Source organism: the organism of the source record quoted next, unplaced genomic scaffold, assembly GCF_019419815.1.
Source record: "Pyrus x bretschneideri cultivar Hongxiangsu unplaced genomic scaffold, Pyrus_bretschneideri_v1 Contig15, whole genome shotgun sequence".
In the NCBI taxonomy this organism is placed as follows: domain Eukaryota; kingdom Viridiplantae; phylum Streptophyta; class Magnoliopsida; order Rosales; family Rosaceae; genus Pyrus; species Pyrus x bretschneideri.
This window is the reverse complement of record NW_025999446.1, coordinates 3,747,294-3,763,744: the sequence shown is the minus strand read 5'-3', so window position 1 is coordinate 3,763,744 and position 16,451 is coordinate 3,747,294. Positions and strand designations below refer to the sequence as shown.

General features: G+C 35.5%; 2 protein-coding genes across 2 annotated transcripts; both read right to left on the bottom strand.

Moving 5' to 3' along the window:
- Window positions 1-272: 272 nt before the first annotated feature.
- On the bottom strand, window positions 273-4,335 carry LOC103944582 (probable xyloglucan glycosyltransferase 5). Its single transcript, XM_009355061.3, has 5 exons — window positions 2,947-4,335; window positions 2,068-2,376; window positions 1,693-1,983; window positions 1,373-1,486; window positions 273-1,285 (listed from the first exon to the last, which is right to left on the bottom strand). Exons 1-5 carry the CDS (start codon window positions 3,667-3,669, stop codon window positions 641-643), a joined length of 2,082 nt encoding a protein of 693 aa, XP_009353336.2. The 5' UTR covers window positions 3,670-4,335; the 3' UTR covers window positions 273-640.
- Window positions 4,336-10,382: 6,047 nt separating this feature from the next.
- On the bottom strand, window positions 10,383-14,032 carry LOC103944630 (UDP-galactose/UDP-glucose transporter 7-like). The gene is made up of 7 exons (XM_048580582.1): window positions 13,535-14,032; window positions 13,228-13,333; window positions 12,821-13,057; window positions 11,919-12,027; window positions 11,659-11,819; window positions 10,896-11,039; window positions 10,383-10,769 (listed from the first exon to the last, which is right to left on the bottom strand). The coding sequence occupies exons 1-7, from the start codon at window positions 13,579-13,581 to the stop codon at window positions 10,605-10,607; spliced, it is 969 nt and encodes a 322-aa protein (XP_048436539.1). The 5' UTR covers window positions 13,582-14,032; the 3' UTR covers window positions 10,383-10,604.
- Window positions 14,033-16,451: the final 2,419 nt, after the last annotated feature.

The following is a 16,451-nucleotide window of genomic DNA, read 5'->3' as shown; positions in this document are numbered from 1 at the left end:
AGAACCAAAATCCTCAGCCGCCACAAAATACCATAAAAATGCAAACTTTGTTTCACTTGCAGTTTGCCTGCCGACACTTGAATTTTATCTCAACATGCGTGTGCGTGGACACACACATACACTCCATTATTTCCAGATAGTGGAAAAGCGGAAAATCTCATTACAGACAAATCATAGTTTGATATGTGTATAAAAATTCTTATGCTGGAAGATTACTTCGGTATATGTTTCCAACTGTGATTTGACGATAAAGCAAATGCTTGCTTAGACGATGAGACAAAGGAATTATTATAAATTAATTACTAGATAAATTAATTACAAAAGGTGCTTGCTTTGCCTTTGCAAGCCTCAGGGAAACCTTCTTAAGATGAACAAGAACAATCCAATACCCGTGGAACATTAAAACTGATCAATGCCCTATCTGGAAAACTTTAAAAAAAAAAAAAAAAAAGAGGAATAACATTCGAAAATGTGAAGTTCCTATCTATTTCTTCGTTCACACGGTGGACTGCAAGTAATTTGGGTTACTGAACCGAAGGGTAACTCTGCTGCCCATTCCCGCGGCGTGAGGGGTTGAACTTCCCTCAATGTGTGTATGTGTTTGATTTTTTCTCCATTTTTCTCTTGTAGCCATGAAATATCAGCTCATTTGCTCACCAATGAGATCAAGACCAACGAGGAGGAAGGTCACGCCTTGGAAGAGCAGGAAGTAGAAGTGTACACCTTGAGCAGATAACAGACTCCTGACAGAGGCGGTGAGCAAAAGGAATGCTAGAGCAAGCTCTTTCCGATATATTTTGTTAGCTTTCTTAAAAGGCTTGGGAGCTACTTCTTTCTCTTCCATAATTCGGTTCAACTCAGAAAGCTCACTCTCGGAAGCTCCTCTGTGGACTGGTAATTGGTTTACCATCTTTGTTTCCCTTTCAGCAGCAGCAAGTAAGTCCGATTCTGATGACCTGCCAGTCTTCTTCGTGATAACCCACTCATAAGAGCTACCCAGCTGGAACAACCCGGAGACCATTGCATTGAATTTGGTAACAGACATTGTGTTCTCGAAAAGAAGGTAAGGAACAATAAAAGGGAAGGATTTAGGGGATGGAAGAATGTTGAGGAACGACATGAAAACAGGAACGTAACAGATGACCCATGCGGGAAGCTCTGCCTCCGGGACAAACATGGTTAGTGGAAGAATTATGCAGAACAAGGTGAAGGAATAGAAAGGAAGGATAAGTTTCCTCAACAGAAAGAATAGAAGTATCAAGTTCGCTTTCTTCCATGCGGATATCTGCAGAATTCAAGAAAGCAAGAAATTATTGTACATGTTATAAACAACGGGAGACAGGGAATAACAGAATTTTGATATTCAAGGCACCTTGGAAGTTACAATCGCTGGAAGGCATAATCTGAATAGCTGCATAGGACCAGAATGCCAACGATGCTGCTGCTTTCTGTAAGCTTCATAGGACTCAGGCACTTCGCATAGTACCTGAAAGTTGCATGGCTATAAGGCTTGAAACATCTTCTTTTCCTTCCCTTAAATTCATTTGGATTTTGCCTAAACATACATATCGCATGCATAATGCGAATGTGGTATTTACTTAAATGTAATTGAAGCAGCATTTCATACAGATAAAATGCAAATGTGTGTGGTCCTGTATTAGCGGATACGGAAAAACTATAATCCAAGATTACCTTCACATCGTTAAGGTAGATGAATTTCCAACCATTGAGATGGGCCCGGACAGCTATGTCCATGTCCTCTACAGTAGTCCTTTCTAGCCATCCTCCAGACTCCTCAAGGGCTTTAATTCTCCAAACACCAGCAGTTCCATTGAAACCAAAGAAATTAAGAAACACCCCGTTAACCTGCTGTTCCACCTCAAAGTGGAAACACAAATTAACATTTTGGAGACGAGTCAACAAGTTCTCTTCCTTGTTCACAAAGGCCCATCTAGCCTGAACTAAACCTAGTTCGGGGTTGTCCTGCAACAGAACGTAAAATAGGTTAAATTCGAAGAGTTCAGACCAAAAATCACACTGAAAAAATATTATGTCGCTATTATTCACCTTGAAATGTGGCACCGTTTGCTTAAGAAAATCTGGATTGGGTTGGAAGTCTGCATCAAAGATTGCAACAAATTCATAGTCTCTCACATAATCACAGCTCATCGCAGACTTGAGATTTCCGGCTTTGTAACCAGTTCTAACAACACGATGCCGATAGATAATGTTGATACCCTTTTGGCTCCAATTAGCAACCTCTGTCTTTATTAACCACTGGATGCTCTCATCATCAGAATCGTCAAGAACTTGAATCAGAACACGGTCCTTTGGCCAATCAATCTGGCAGACTGCAGAGATAGACAGCTCATACACCTGCAAAAGGCCAGGCCAGAAAACCTTATAACATCACAAAAAATCTTACAAGACTTTTTGCAGTTGCCAATTAGTTTCATATGCTTCAGTTTTTCAGAGTCACCATCATGTACTACCGAAAGTACCATTCGCTAACTATTAAGTTTCAATAAAATGTCCAAACAATGTCGCAATCCTATACATTTTTGTTCCAAAATTTGACTAGTGTGACTCTAATTCACAATCTTCCGTAAAAGGATGTATTACTTTATAATAATGATGATTCTTGATGATTTCTAGATAGTGACTGTCAATTCTTTGACTGTTTCAGAGTTTTATACGATTCTGTTTGAATCTAAGAAGACAAAGGCACTTTTTTCCCCATTTTATTAAATAGAGACAGTACACACATTGTCAAAGTTTTGCAAGTTTGTTGGAACAACTAGATTATTAAGCATAAATATATATCCAGAACTAGTAACTAATGCAAAGTGAATCAAACAGCCACCAGCTAAAAGCAACATAACAAAATAATGGAATAAATTAAAGAACAAAACAGACAGCAAAGAGAGAGAGAGTTCAATTCATTACCTCCTTCTCATTGCACATTGGAATTTGAATGAGAACCATGGGGTACTCATATTTCGATTTCTCAACGTCCTCCGACTTCAAAGACTCCCGATCAATCCTAGGCTTAATCTTCTTGAGCTTTATCCACAAGCAACCTAAACTAAGTATCATTCGATCCACGGATTGGATAAGGAAAAGAACAATACAAAATTTAGAGAGTGCTTGAATGGGAGGTGCAACGTAATCTGCCCGAAACGACAACCAACCAACATAAACCAAGTGGAGCAAGCTCTGTATATCAGAAGTTCCAGGAATGTGCAAACTGGGATTCCTAAAATAATGCCAGCCTTTGAAGTAAGCAACAACTTCAAATGCCAGGATTGCAAGGGAAGTAAATAAGAAGACTCTAATGACAGTAAAAAGTAACTTCTGGTTTCCCAGCTTCCCATTCTCCATGGATACACCTTGCCTGAAGATTAACCGCTTCTTAATGGTACTGAGAAGTGTCCAGAAGAGGGTGGCAACCCACCCAATGCAGCTGACTGCGCGGTGAGCTTTGAGAAGCAAAACCCATGTCGCTTGCTTTGCATTCTTCCCCCTGCTCTTATCAACTGGCCTGAATGCTGCATCTGGACCGTCGATTTCCACCACAGAGAAGTTGGGGTTCTCCATTGTCACCACTACTGGTGTCCCCTTCCTGCTTTCCTTTGCCCAGAAACCGGAAAAATCCAACCTTGGAGCCATTTTCTCACACTAAATAGCAGAAAAAGTTCAAAACTTTGAAGAGTTTGAGGACCCAATTTCCAAAATTTGACAAAAACCAAGAAAAATCACTAAAACCCAGATCTGAAAACAAAGAAATGAACAAAACCCATTTGAGAACCAGCCATAAAAAAACCAAACTTTACGAACGAAAACTCAAAAAACTCAAAAGGGTGAAGAACCCATATGAAAGCTCATAATTTTACGCAAAATGCAGGCAATAAAAGGTTAAAAAGGAAAAAGTGAGTTGTTCTGGTTCTTTGTATTCCCTCAAAGGCACCCTAGAAAAACAGAGAGAGAGCAAGGGAAGGCCACATTATGAGGGAAGGTATAATCTGCCTGTTTGCTGCAGCTGTAAATAGCCCAAACACCATGTGGTGGGGTACTTGTCAAGTAAACCCATCAAAGCTCAACCCTTCAATTTATACTCCACAAAATTCTACCGAATATTTTACCATTTGGTGAAATATTCTGGACTAGGAATCTGCTCAAAAAATATTCTTTCTTCCTAAGAAATAATGAGAAATATGCATTTTATTGTAATTGAATATTCAATAGAGAAATCAGGAGCTAAACATGGTCAGTCATTAATCACGATTAAGAGAGTTAAGACAATTAGTGGCCTTGTTAAAAAAAACGAAAGAGAATTTCAGTCAAGGGAACAGTTGGGAGGAAACCCAGATCACCAACTGTCAAAAACAGGCCATAATCCATACCAGCTAACTCTCACTTTCAATGTAAGAAAGTTTTAGTAAAATAATAACTGTATTATTATTATTATTCTTTGGCAATGAAATTAAAGCTTATATTTAAGAATATTCTTTTGTTCTTTAATTTAAATATGAAGTGGCCCCTACAAAAAGCCAATGCACCATTACGCACCCATGTGGTTGTAAAAAGATTTTATTTTATTTAGGTTGTGAAAATGTGAACTTATTCACATTTCATTTCTTTTAAAGGAAGAAAAATATTTTTTTTTTTAATTTTTGCATATTATACTTTCTTTCTCCTTTTAATTAGTTAACTAGTTTGGATAATTTTTTTTTTCCTATTTTAGTCAATTAGTCAAATTACTTAATACAATAAAGCAAATTGTTAATGAAAAATTTTAATTGATTTAAGATTGCAAAAAAAATGCAAAATTTTATTGTATGAATTTTTTTTTCTTTTGACAACAATAACGTTAATAGGTTAAATTGTTGATTGTTAGGAGGAGAGCAATCAGTAGGGATTAAACTTGTATATTTGGATGTATAAACATGATTGTTTTTCGCCACTGCAATAAAACATCACCTATTTATGGTATGATTTTATCATGAAGAACAAATGGTCATCTCATTAATATAATGTAGGCAAATTGTTAATGATAATTTGCAATTGATTTAAGTTGACTTCTTGATTAATTAAAACATAATATACGTTAAATAACTTGATTACTTTCATATACCTTAATTAACCTGATTACTTTCATATTTGAACGAGATTTCTTTCCCTCCAAACTTGATTACTTTCATATTTAAATGAGATTTCTTTCCCTCCAAACTTGCAATAGCTGTTTTTGACACACACACACACACAACAAAAAAAAAAATTTTGTAATATATGTTAACGTGAAGATGTTTAATGTTTGATTTTTTTTCTTTCGCCGAAAGAACAAAAAATTCAAGACATATTTTCTTTTACAGCATATGTAAAGTTGAATTTTATTCAGTTATATTGAAAGGAATTGAACTTTATTGTACGCTAATCCATTGACACATTAACATTAGATTGGCTTATCAAGATTCACTGAGAATTAAAATCCACAAAAATTATTTTAAAGTGGTGTTATCCATATACTTTTTTTTATCTCTTATACATCTCATGTTAATTTATGTTATTTAATCTTCTTCAATTTATTCGATTCGAAGACTAAAAATCAAATAAATTGTGTAAAAAATAAAAAAGGATTGTGTGATAGCACCGCCCTTATTTTATTTGTCTTCTGAATCTGATGAGTACGTACCATCTTAATAAAATATACTAGTCTCACATTCTACTACTAGTTAAGTAGTAGACTCGTAGTTTTGTTGTTTTCATGCAGAAAAACTGTGGAGATGATGATCTCAATTATTAGTAGATCTCTGTGCCTCCATGCATGTGATCTCAACAGTCTCAGAGATGTGATCACAATACTGTGAGCTGGAGATTACAACTCGTACCCTTTTCCCCAGATCTCTTTCCATCCATATTTCTTATCCATCTTTGTATTCACTAAAACCCTAGCTATTTTTATCATATTTTCAGTTTTTTATTCCAAATTTTTTATTAATTATGTGATCCATGTAAATCTTTAGCTACTTTGAATTCACATGTCTAATTATAGAACAAAAAAGAAACAATAGTAAATTAGATCAAACGCTTTTTATATTACACAAGACATCATATTATCGTGAATATGTCCACAAATATCATATATAGTTGGTTGAAAAGTGAGCTTTCTAAGCGGTCGGATTAGTTTGCAATTAGGTAGCATGAAGTTGTTTATCAAAACTGTTTTCTAGTCTGAAATTAGTCGTAGCACAATCCAGCCAGGCTTGATTCTGTCTCTAGTATGATGCTAAAGTTTTTATACTAATGTGAACTTATGTTATACTGTTAATTAGTAGACACGGTTCTTTATGATTTTAATTCATAATTTGATTGTGTCATAATACTTTTGTAACAAATATGCAAGATATGAGAAAATGTGTGATGAATGTGGGAGGTACCAGGTTTGATGTTCCGAGCTAATGAGTCTGCTTGATTGTGGCCACAGGTATGATGAAATTTCTCATAGCCTTTTGGGACCAGGAAAAAATGAATACCTGTGGTTGCCCATTTTTTAAATATTATAGTTGGATATAGTTAGATAACATGTCCCATGAAACATATGAGTGTGATCATATCATGCAACGCTTAGGTCTACATGAGATTTTCTATTTACTAAAGATTCAGATCCTGGCCCCGTGAGCCAACCCACCAAATTTATTTTGTGTTTTGATTTTTTTCGACAGAATTTGGTTATGTGATCACGAATCTTCAACCTTATAATCTTGCAACATCAGTTCATGACAAACTTGGATGTATTTAGTGTGATGGCTAATTATGTATATATGACTCTTTGTCACGGTATGTTATTCTGTGAAGAAAAAAAAAAATGTACTCGATATATATATATATATATATTTATATATAATGTGACGATATAGTTACACTATAAGAGTAAAGAAATAAATTGGTTGCATACTCGTCATTCTCGAAATTCAAACTTAAGGCATATCACTTACAAGTGAAGAAAAATATCATTAGACCGTAGTATTAAGTGACAATTATTTATATATATTTAGGCAGGGCTGGCCTTGAGGGTAACCGAAATAGGCGGTCGCCTAGGGCCTCCAAACAAAGTTTTTTATACATCCTGTATATAAAGTATAAAAAAAGAAAACGTAAGAAACATCGTAATTATTTCGTTGGTGCAGTGGAAACCGTTCCACTCTGTTTTCAATGGGGTGGTGTGTTCAAAACACCTTGTAGGCATTAGTTTTTGCTTTTTTCAAATCTATGAAATTAAAGATAAATTGCTCTTTAAAATTTTTAAAATTACAAGAATCAAAAAGAGTTAAAATAATTCAACAAATATTAATTTTGAATGAATTTAAAATTTTCAACTTTAGAAAAAAAAATAACAAAACATCATGTTAGTGGGTGGTTTATATTTAAATTCTTATTTATTTTCAAAAATATTTTAAATAAAAATAGTATAAATAGAAAAAACTTGAGTTTCTTAAATAAAAAAAACAAACAAGGGCCAATTCTCACACACATACGCGTGTGACAAGAGGCTAGTGAAATTAATGGCCTCAATTGTCCAAATGCATTTTTTTTCTTTTGCTTTTGAAAATAACAAAAACCAGAATAATCATAACTTTGTACTCATTTTTCTTTCAACTTCCCAATCTTTCTATTTCTATTGAATGTTTAAGCAACTATCACTTAGTCCTGAAGATTGTAATTTGAGGTAACCATAACTTTAAATTTAAATTTCTTTTTCAAAAATTTATTGTTAAACTAGGTTATTCTAAAATTTGATTCACTAGTGTGTGTTGATATTAGAAAGAACACAAGAGAACCACTTGGCATTGTTGAATTATTATATTCGTCAATCAAGTTTTATTGTTTTTTACACTTAGTGCATTTGCTTCTAAAGGCATGTGACATGTAATATTAAGTAATATTAGTATATCTTTTTCCTTTTGATATTAATTTTTAATGATATTTGATAAAGAAATAGACTTTTTATGTAATTAGCGAATTCTTTTTACTACATACCAATATACAAAGAGTTGGAGGTCCGAGAACTTTAGGGTCCCACTTTGAAGACTCGCCTAGGGCCCCAAAATTCTCAGGGCTGGCCCTGTATTTAGGGAAATGATTTTGGCACATTCATTTTATCTTGGCGGACAACCTTTCTAACTACTTGTTGAACAAATTAAAAGAAAATCAAGTGACAAATATAAACAGAAGTGCAAAAATCATTGGGAGCAAATTTTCACCTACTATTTTTGTTTTTCACACACCTCCTTTTATTTTTAGTCATAGATTAATTAAATAAAACAAAAATAACGAATGATTTTAAATGAGCATGTGTGAACATAAATGTGTGTCTTTATTAATTCCTTTGTCACATGTAAACAAAAATAAAGAATTTAAATTATTTTAAACAAAAATAACCAATTCACACATAAAAGTAATGTACAAAGAGGTCCCGTCTAGGACCGCCTAGGCCTCACCTAGGCGCAAGGCATATGGTTGTAGTATGCAATAGAAAGAGGTCCCGTCTAGGACCGCCTAGGCCTCACCTACACCGGTTCATATGTATGAGTGAAGATACATGAATGCACAATAAGGAATGTATCACCTTCTGGTAACTATTCAATAGAAAGAGATATCTCTAAAAAGCTACTTGAAGATCCATGTTAGAAATCTTCGGCCAAAGTACTTGTTGATCAAGCACTATTTGTAAGAATTGTTTCAACGTGAGATGCATCGTAGCAATCATAGATGACTACATGTAATTTGAAATAAATCTATATCACTTAAATCTTGATCAGGATATAGATGATTAAAGAATCAAATTGCATTGTAACTTCAATCAAGGTTCAAAAAAGTATCATAATTAGTTCACTTATACTTCTACTAATTCAGGTAGTCATGACATGTTAGATGTCACTCATAGTTTATGTAACTACATATATCCCTCTTTACATGTCCCCTGACTAGCCCCTATTACCTAATGCCTTTAAAACTTTGCATAAAAGAGCTGTTTTGGGTTGGAATCAAAGAAGACAAGTAGGCAAGGAAAAGCACAATTTGCATTAAATTTGAAAGCGCACCCAAAAGGCCACCAAAAAAGCTCGATTAAATTGCTTTGTCGCCTGCACAGCAAAGCTTGAGTTGGAAATATTAATGAAATTGAATAATTTATGTAAGGGGACGAGAAAGATACGGTCTGTCAGTCTCCACATATATTATGACGCGTGATTTATCTGTTCATATTTTGGTTATATAAAAAAATCTCTTCTCATCGTGAAGCCACCCAAATTCTAAAGTTCTAAAGCTCTCGGTCAAGCCACCCCAAATTCACTTGGGCGCGGTGGGGAGATGATAAGCCTTAAATCCCAATCCTTTTAAATGGAAATGGTAAAAGAAACCCCAGTGGTTTTGCTCAAGTATCAAAACCATAAGGGGTTTAGTGATTTAGAAGAAGAATTTAACAAGATTTTACACTCAGTTGGTTAATTACATTCTCTTACGTTGCTATGCATGCGATACGAGGTCTCGAATTTGAAAACCGCCTCCCTCAATATCGATTGTATTAGAACGAAAAAAAAAAACAAATAGTAATTTCAATCAACACCTTACACAGCCACAAGCAATTATTGAAGCATGGGAGAAAAACAAAGGAAATTATTGATCTGAGTCGGAAAATTGCATTGGAAAGAACAGGAAAACAAGTGCATGTGCATGGAGGAGCCGGAAGACCCATTCCCAGATCCTGAATCCTGGAAGACTTTTTGTCTCGACGGATAATAATCGTTCTCGGAACATGAAACGGGGTACTCGCTTTCTGTAATACCTGAATTTCAAGATTCAGTAGAGTCGAGGAATGCATCCAAATTCATACGATACGATCATACGAGGACCTAAATCAGTAACCCAAAATGATGCGACATAATCAGTCCATTTTTGTCAAAAAGAAAAAGCAATCAGCTTTCATTTACATTCAACATCCCAAAACGAATGGAATCAGTTTTTCTTGGTTAAACACTGAACAGAAGACAAAAGCAAACAAACCGGAAGCTTATGTAAACCGACGGATGATGTATTGTTTTATCAAGAAACATCTCTACCATGTGAGTACAGTAACAAATTCGGACATGCTGTGAACAGAACATGTTTAAACATTTCTACCGTGTATCATTGTCATTCAGGTATCATTTGGTATGCAGACGGAACGGGACGGAACGGAATGGGATGGGACGGGACAAGACGGAACGGAACGGAGCGGAAGTAAAGATGCCCTCGGATGGAAACAAGGAGGAAGAAGATGGAGACGGAGAGGTTATAATTTTGTGTTCCACGGATGTGGAACGAGTCGTTCTAGGGGGGTGAGGTGGAACGAAAATTCACCCAAAACTCGTCCTGTGGAACAGCTCGTTCCACCTGTTTTAGGCGTACCAAACGTGGGACGGAACACCTTGTCCCACTCTGTTCCGTCCCGTCCCACGTACCAAACAGTACCTGAACTAATTGCCATGTTTTGATGAAGATAAGAAGCAAAATGTACAAACAGAAAGGAGCTGTTAGTAACCATATGCAATCTTTTGGTATCAACTTTATTTACGATGAGCCTCCACATCTGCAATCCACTTTGCGGGCTTGTTCTTCCTCTGTTGATATTTGGCAAATGAATACCAAACTCCGCCAGCTGTGTTGATAACTAGTCCAGTTACATTCAAAACATGTACTTGCACGCCACCCAGTACTACAAAACCAAGGGTCCGAGAAGCAAAGAAACACGTATAAACAAATTTTCTCACAAATATTTGTCTCAAAATAAGATGAAATAAAACTTAATTCCCAAAATCGTCATTTAGCCTACAGAAAATGAGGTAGTTCAGTCATACCGTGGACCCAACCCCTTTTAGGACTCCAACGATGGTTGTTGTTAGAGCGGAGTTGACTATCGTACATAAGAACATGGTGAAGTCGAGAACAATGCCCATAATAAATGAAAGAATGAGGATCACCAGAAAATATAAGGAATTACTCTGCAAAAACAGAAAATTTCATGTCAGTTATATAATGCATGATCTTTCTAAGAAGAACTCAGTGCCACAGCAATAATCCCAAGGCCCCTGAAGAAATCTTCACATGGTTACTACTTATATGAACAGCCAGCAATGCAACTGTTTATCCACTAATCTAGAATCCGAAGGTAAATTCAAACAAACACAAAATCAGAAAAATTAGTGGAGCGAGGCGTATCGCCAGCTCCCACCATATTGCTGAAATTGATATCACCCCCAATCTAGGAGTTCATATTGCTGGATGCAGGCCAAAAGAAAACTAGGACTTCTCGATGGGCTAAACTAATATGTACAAAGAACCATGTTTATAGTCAATGATGTTGTCAGCTGGAATTTGCAACTTGAAATCCCTTGTTTTTATGCTATCTAATTTGTATTAAGTCTTTCTTATCGTAACATTGGATAAAAAATGCCTCGTACTAGATGTCAAAGACAGTAATCCATTTCCAGATACAAATCCAACAATTTAAGCAGTCAATCATCTACTGTTTCCATAGTTACTAGAATGAATACAAAATAGAGTCCCACATAAAAAGAGAATGATTCAAATACTTATATAAAGAAAAGGTTAAAGTCTGACCTTTGCAATTAGTAATGATAAAGAATCTGGAAATTCTCCAGTAGCTACAATGAGAAGCTTCAAAAACGGAAGACACAGAAAGCTGTCATAGTACATGATCTCAACTGATGATAGCCCATCTTCAGCACCAGATTTCTCCACCAACACAAGGTACATGGTCTAAATAAGAAGTGCTTGTATGAGCTTAATTTCCATAACATACAATTCGAAGCAAGTAAAGCACAAACCAGTCGGTGAACAAAAACATCATAACCAACCTGGAAAAAAAACAGAAGTAAGGGCCATGCTATATCCAAAAAGGTCAAATGAAAAATCTCCGAGTGCAGCTATCAGAACCCCTACTGCAGTCAATGTTACTGAAAGACACACCTGAAACATGAAAGAGAACTGAGTATTGTCAAATCTAAAACATGAAAGAGAAGAAAATAAAATTAAATGCAACTCAGTATTGTCAAATTTAGTGGTAACGAAGATGCATCTTTCCAGGACTTTAGCATTATATTTCTCATCTTCAATAAGTTTTGACGGGTGACTCTTTAAAATCAAGCATCCTTTATCTACATTTATAAGGCCAACTTATTTATGAAGGAAAGTATCATTATGTCACAAGACATTTCGTTCCAAATATTATGCCAAATACAGATGATTTATCTTTGTTATCACCAAGCAGCAAGTGAAAGCTATCATCACAGAGACCCTTCCCAACACAAATAATTATATTTTGAAAAGCTGACTGCATTAGCAAACGGTTCTGGTAAGCAATGAGAAAATGACTTGCCCGTAATAATGTGAATCCGACACAAGATGTTACTTATTCTCATCCAACGTAACTTAGCTTATGAATTGCAGACCACTCAGTCAGAACCAAAAGAAAGCACATCAAAGACTAATGTAATCTAGCTTCCATTTTAAACTACTTTATAGTGTTGGTCAATCATGTAGGTTTTCTTATGGAACTTTTACATCATACGTTTCAAAGACTAAATAGTATCCTTCTCATATTCCAGTTGGGGAAAGAACAAATTTAGGTTTAACTTACACTAACACTAAACAAAAAAAGAAGCATAACGAATCCTATCAAATGTATAAACAAACATTAAGTTTAATAAGACATACGTCATCAAACAATGTACAAGCTGATCAAATAAAGACAAGACATTACCTGTATTGGGGGTCTCCCCTTCCCTGAGAAGAATCCAGCTACAAGCACAGCAAGCAGTGTGAGCCTTTTGATTGCAATATACATGGGAATGTTAACTCCCTTCAAACTGGCCAAAGCAAACGCTACATTAGCATTATAGAAAAGCGACACAGGGAGAAGTTTTTTCGCGGTGGACATTTCTAGTCCTCTTGATCTCGTTCTTCGACCAACATGTATAAGCAAAGCAGTTGCCAATTGCTAAAACAATAAAGAAACGAAAGAAGGCTCATTATGCACAACCAAGCAGAAAACACTTGCAAATTACCAAGACAATAAAGAAATAAAAGACGGGTCATTGCGAACAATCAAGCAAGGGTATCTTAATCTCATGAATTAAAAGACCGATATTCGAATTGTTAAAGTATTACCTGCATTGTGAGAAGGGTCATTGAATGTGAGTACGCCATAATAACCGCTTTATTGATAAAAACCATTGCCATGGAAGCAGCCCCATACGACAAGGCCGCGGACAAACTGCATTCAACGTTCAAACACAAGAAGACTAAGAAAATCAATCAACAATTTTTTGATTCAAAACATCGAAATGTTGAAACATTTATACATTTTAACATAGCTACCATGTTCTTTGCTTACAGTTGTAATCATCAAGCTAAAATCTTTGTCGGAACAACATAAACCCAAAAGAAAACAACTTGGGACAGACAGAAGGACAACCTCAAAAACGAGCTAGCTTCTGTCTCAATACGTTTCTCCATGGCCATATCTAAGCTTCAAAACACAAATCCTTTGTTTTGGATCAGTGTCAAATGAGCTTAGTGGGAGCTATTGTTTGATCAAAGCTACATGACAATTTTTTCTTGTTTGACCAAAAAACTTTAAATCGATGAAAACCCAAATTTCGAAAGCAGGGAATTGGATTCGATTGGACCCAGGACTGATGTACGACGTAACCGATCCAATTCGAGAGTAAATTGCATCGAATGAAACCTGGTTCTGAGATGGGGTTTTGAAGCGAACACAGAGACAGGAAGTCCAGAAAGTGGAGTGAGGAGAGTGTGGAGGGGGAGAGAGGGAGTAAAAAAATGGAGGAGAGAGAGTAACGCTGTAACGGAAAGCCGGAAAGGGAGGAAAGTGAATGTGAAAAATGGGAAAGCGAGAAATGGGAAATGTGAAAGATTGGAGCATGGTAGGGAAGCACTGCGTTTTCAAATTTTACGTTTTTATATTTTCGGTTGCGACTTCCGAGAAAGATTAAACCTTTTTCCTTCGTCGGAAAATTTAAAACCTTATATCGGAATCGTAAATTTTTTTTGGTCGGAAAATTAATACGTTTTTGTAACAAGTTATAATTTTTCTTGTTCTCTTATTAGGAAAACACATTTTCACATGGGAAAAATTAAAGATTACAATACTATGCAATATCACAATTAAAAGCTTAACTAAAATGTTTTTCTAAAGTTGTTTGGGATAAGGTTTTAATTTTTAGATTTGATGCAATGTCTTTGAGCTTGCGAGTAAGTAACTTCGTAAACATGAACACCTTTTAGTTGAAGCCAAAATGTGGAAGGTCCTGAGTTCGATGCTCCAAGCTAGTGAGTCTGCTTGATTGTTGTCACATGACAGGGTGAAATATTTCTCTCTTCTCAAGCATGTTTATAACTTCTTGACTTGAAACCTTTGGTGTTTTCACAATGTCCTTCTCAAGAATCCTATTTAGGAAATAAACGTTCATTAAGTATAAATGAGTCAAGGAATAATATTGTTCTATTAACTACACTCCAACTTTATAACTTTATAAAGGTTTTACTGTATTAATAACATTTAGTAGAGAGGGAGGGGCGAGGGGTTTATGGGTGCGATAGTATTTTTCTCTCCAAAGAAGAGTTGGTGTCATACACGTCCTTACTGACGAAAAACTAGTCTTGCCTAATTTTACTCTACTTTTTCTCCCTATATGAGATTGAGAATTTATAATGTAACCAATTATGTGTCATTTTACATTGTAAAATGATAGATTGTCATGTGAATATAGTATGATTTGGGAAATTCCTGAAAATGGGACAATTTCTTTATCTTGGGACAGAAATATGACATTTCAAATATGCATGCAACATGCACACGACATTTTGAAATGACCAAATTGTCCTCCCATATAAATGGGTTATCCAGAAATTCTAGCCTTCATTTCTCATTTTATAGAGAGAGAAATAGAGAGGAGAAATAGAGAAAATCTATCTTGACCAATTCCAATTCGAAGAACCCTAACCCACCCATCTTCTTCATCCAAGCTCTCTCTCTTTCTCTCTCTCTCTGCTCTCTCTATATTTCGAATATGCACAAGAGCTCTCCCTAACCCACCCATCTTCTTCGATTTTTACCTTTTCATTTGTAGGTTTTGTGAACTGGGTTTACTTAATTTTGCTTTTTGATTGATGGATTTTTGGAGTTGAAGTGATTAGTTTGGTGTTTCTTGGAGGAGACCCAACTCCTTCAATTTTTAACTTTTTTTTTTTTTTAATATTCATTTCTCTGATTTATATGTAGGTTTTCATTTCTTCTATCTTCTCCCTCCTTCTGCTCCCTCTCTCAATCCAAATTTACAAGCACTAAAATAGAGTTTGGCTTTTGCTGCAATTAAATGAAAAAAATGTATTAAAGGTCAGTTGCCTTTTGGAGAAGAGATAAATTTGAGGGAACAAAGAGAAATCAGAGTGGAAAGAAGGAAGAGAGAAGGATATGGATGAAATTGTTTCGCTTAGTCGTTCGCTCTCTTCATATGAAGCTTGCTTATACACTGTATGTACACGACATGCACATGTTATACTCACAGATCTGAGCTCAACCCAAAAACTCATAGCTCACATCTCTCTCTTCGAAATCAGAAAAATGACGCAATCAGATAAATAACACTAAACTTTATATGAAGAATTGAAGATTCATTAATTTGAATTTGGTATCAAATTTGATTGGGTTCAAATATTTCAAGGATTTGAAAATTGAAGTTTGAATGGGCACAAAGGAACCCAATTGAATCAAAGAAAATTGTTTCACGAACTTGTTCGCTTTTTTTCGTATTTGCAGGGCCTGGCTCTGAATAAAAAGAAAAAGTAGTAAACTACGTTAACGCCAAGAGTATCAAAGATGTAAACATGCACCATATACACTATACGCACACCACATGCACATAATATGCACAGAGCGGGAGAAACTTTAACGGCAACATATTGGTATAGTGAATACAATTAAAACATAATTGTTATGTATATAAGGTTACAGTAATAGTTTGAAAAGTCTTGTTACGTATATTAACCACCACTTAACCGAGCATATGGAAAACATGATACTCGTTATCGTTATTTCATGGACACGCATGACCCTTAACGTCCTCTAAGCTTTTTCCTAATTTTGTTTTTCTCTGAGGCTAACTAGGTTGCGATCATACTTGCTAAATTCCGGGGCACAACATACATGCATCATAACTAGTGAACATTCCCCGCTTCTCATATTAAGATGTAGTCATGCACACCATATGCACACCACATGAACACCAGATGCACATTACAAATTTCTGCAATTGAACACTTGAACAAAAAATTGTTCCATCACAGTTTTCTAGTACGTCAAAACTTGA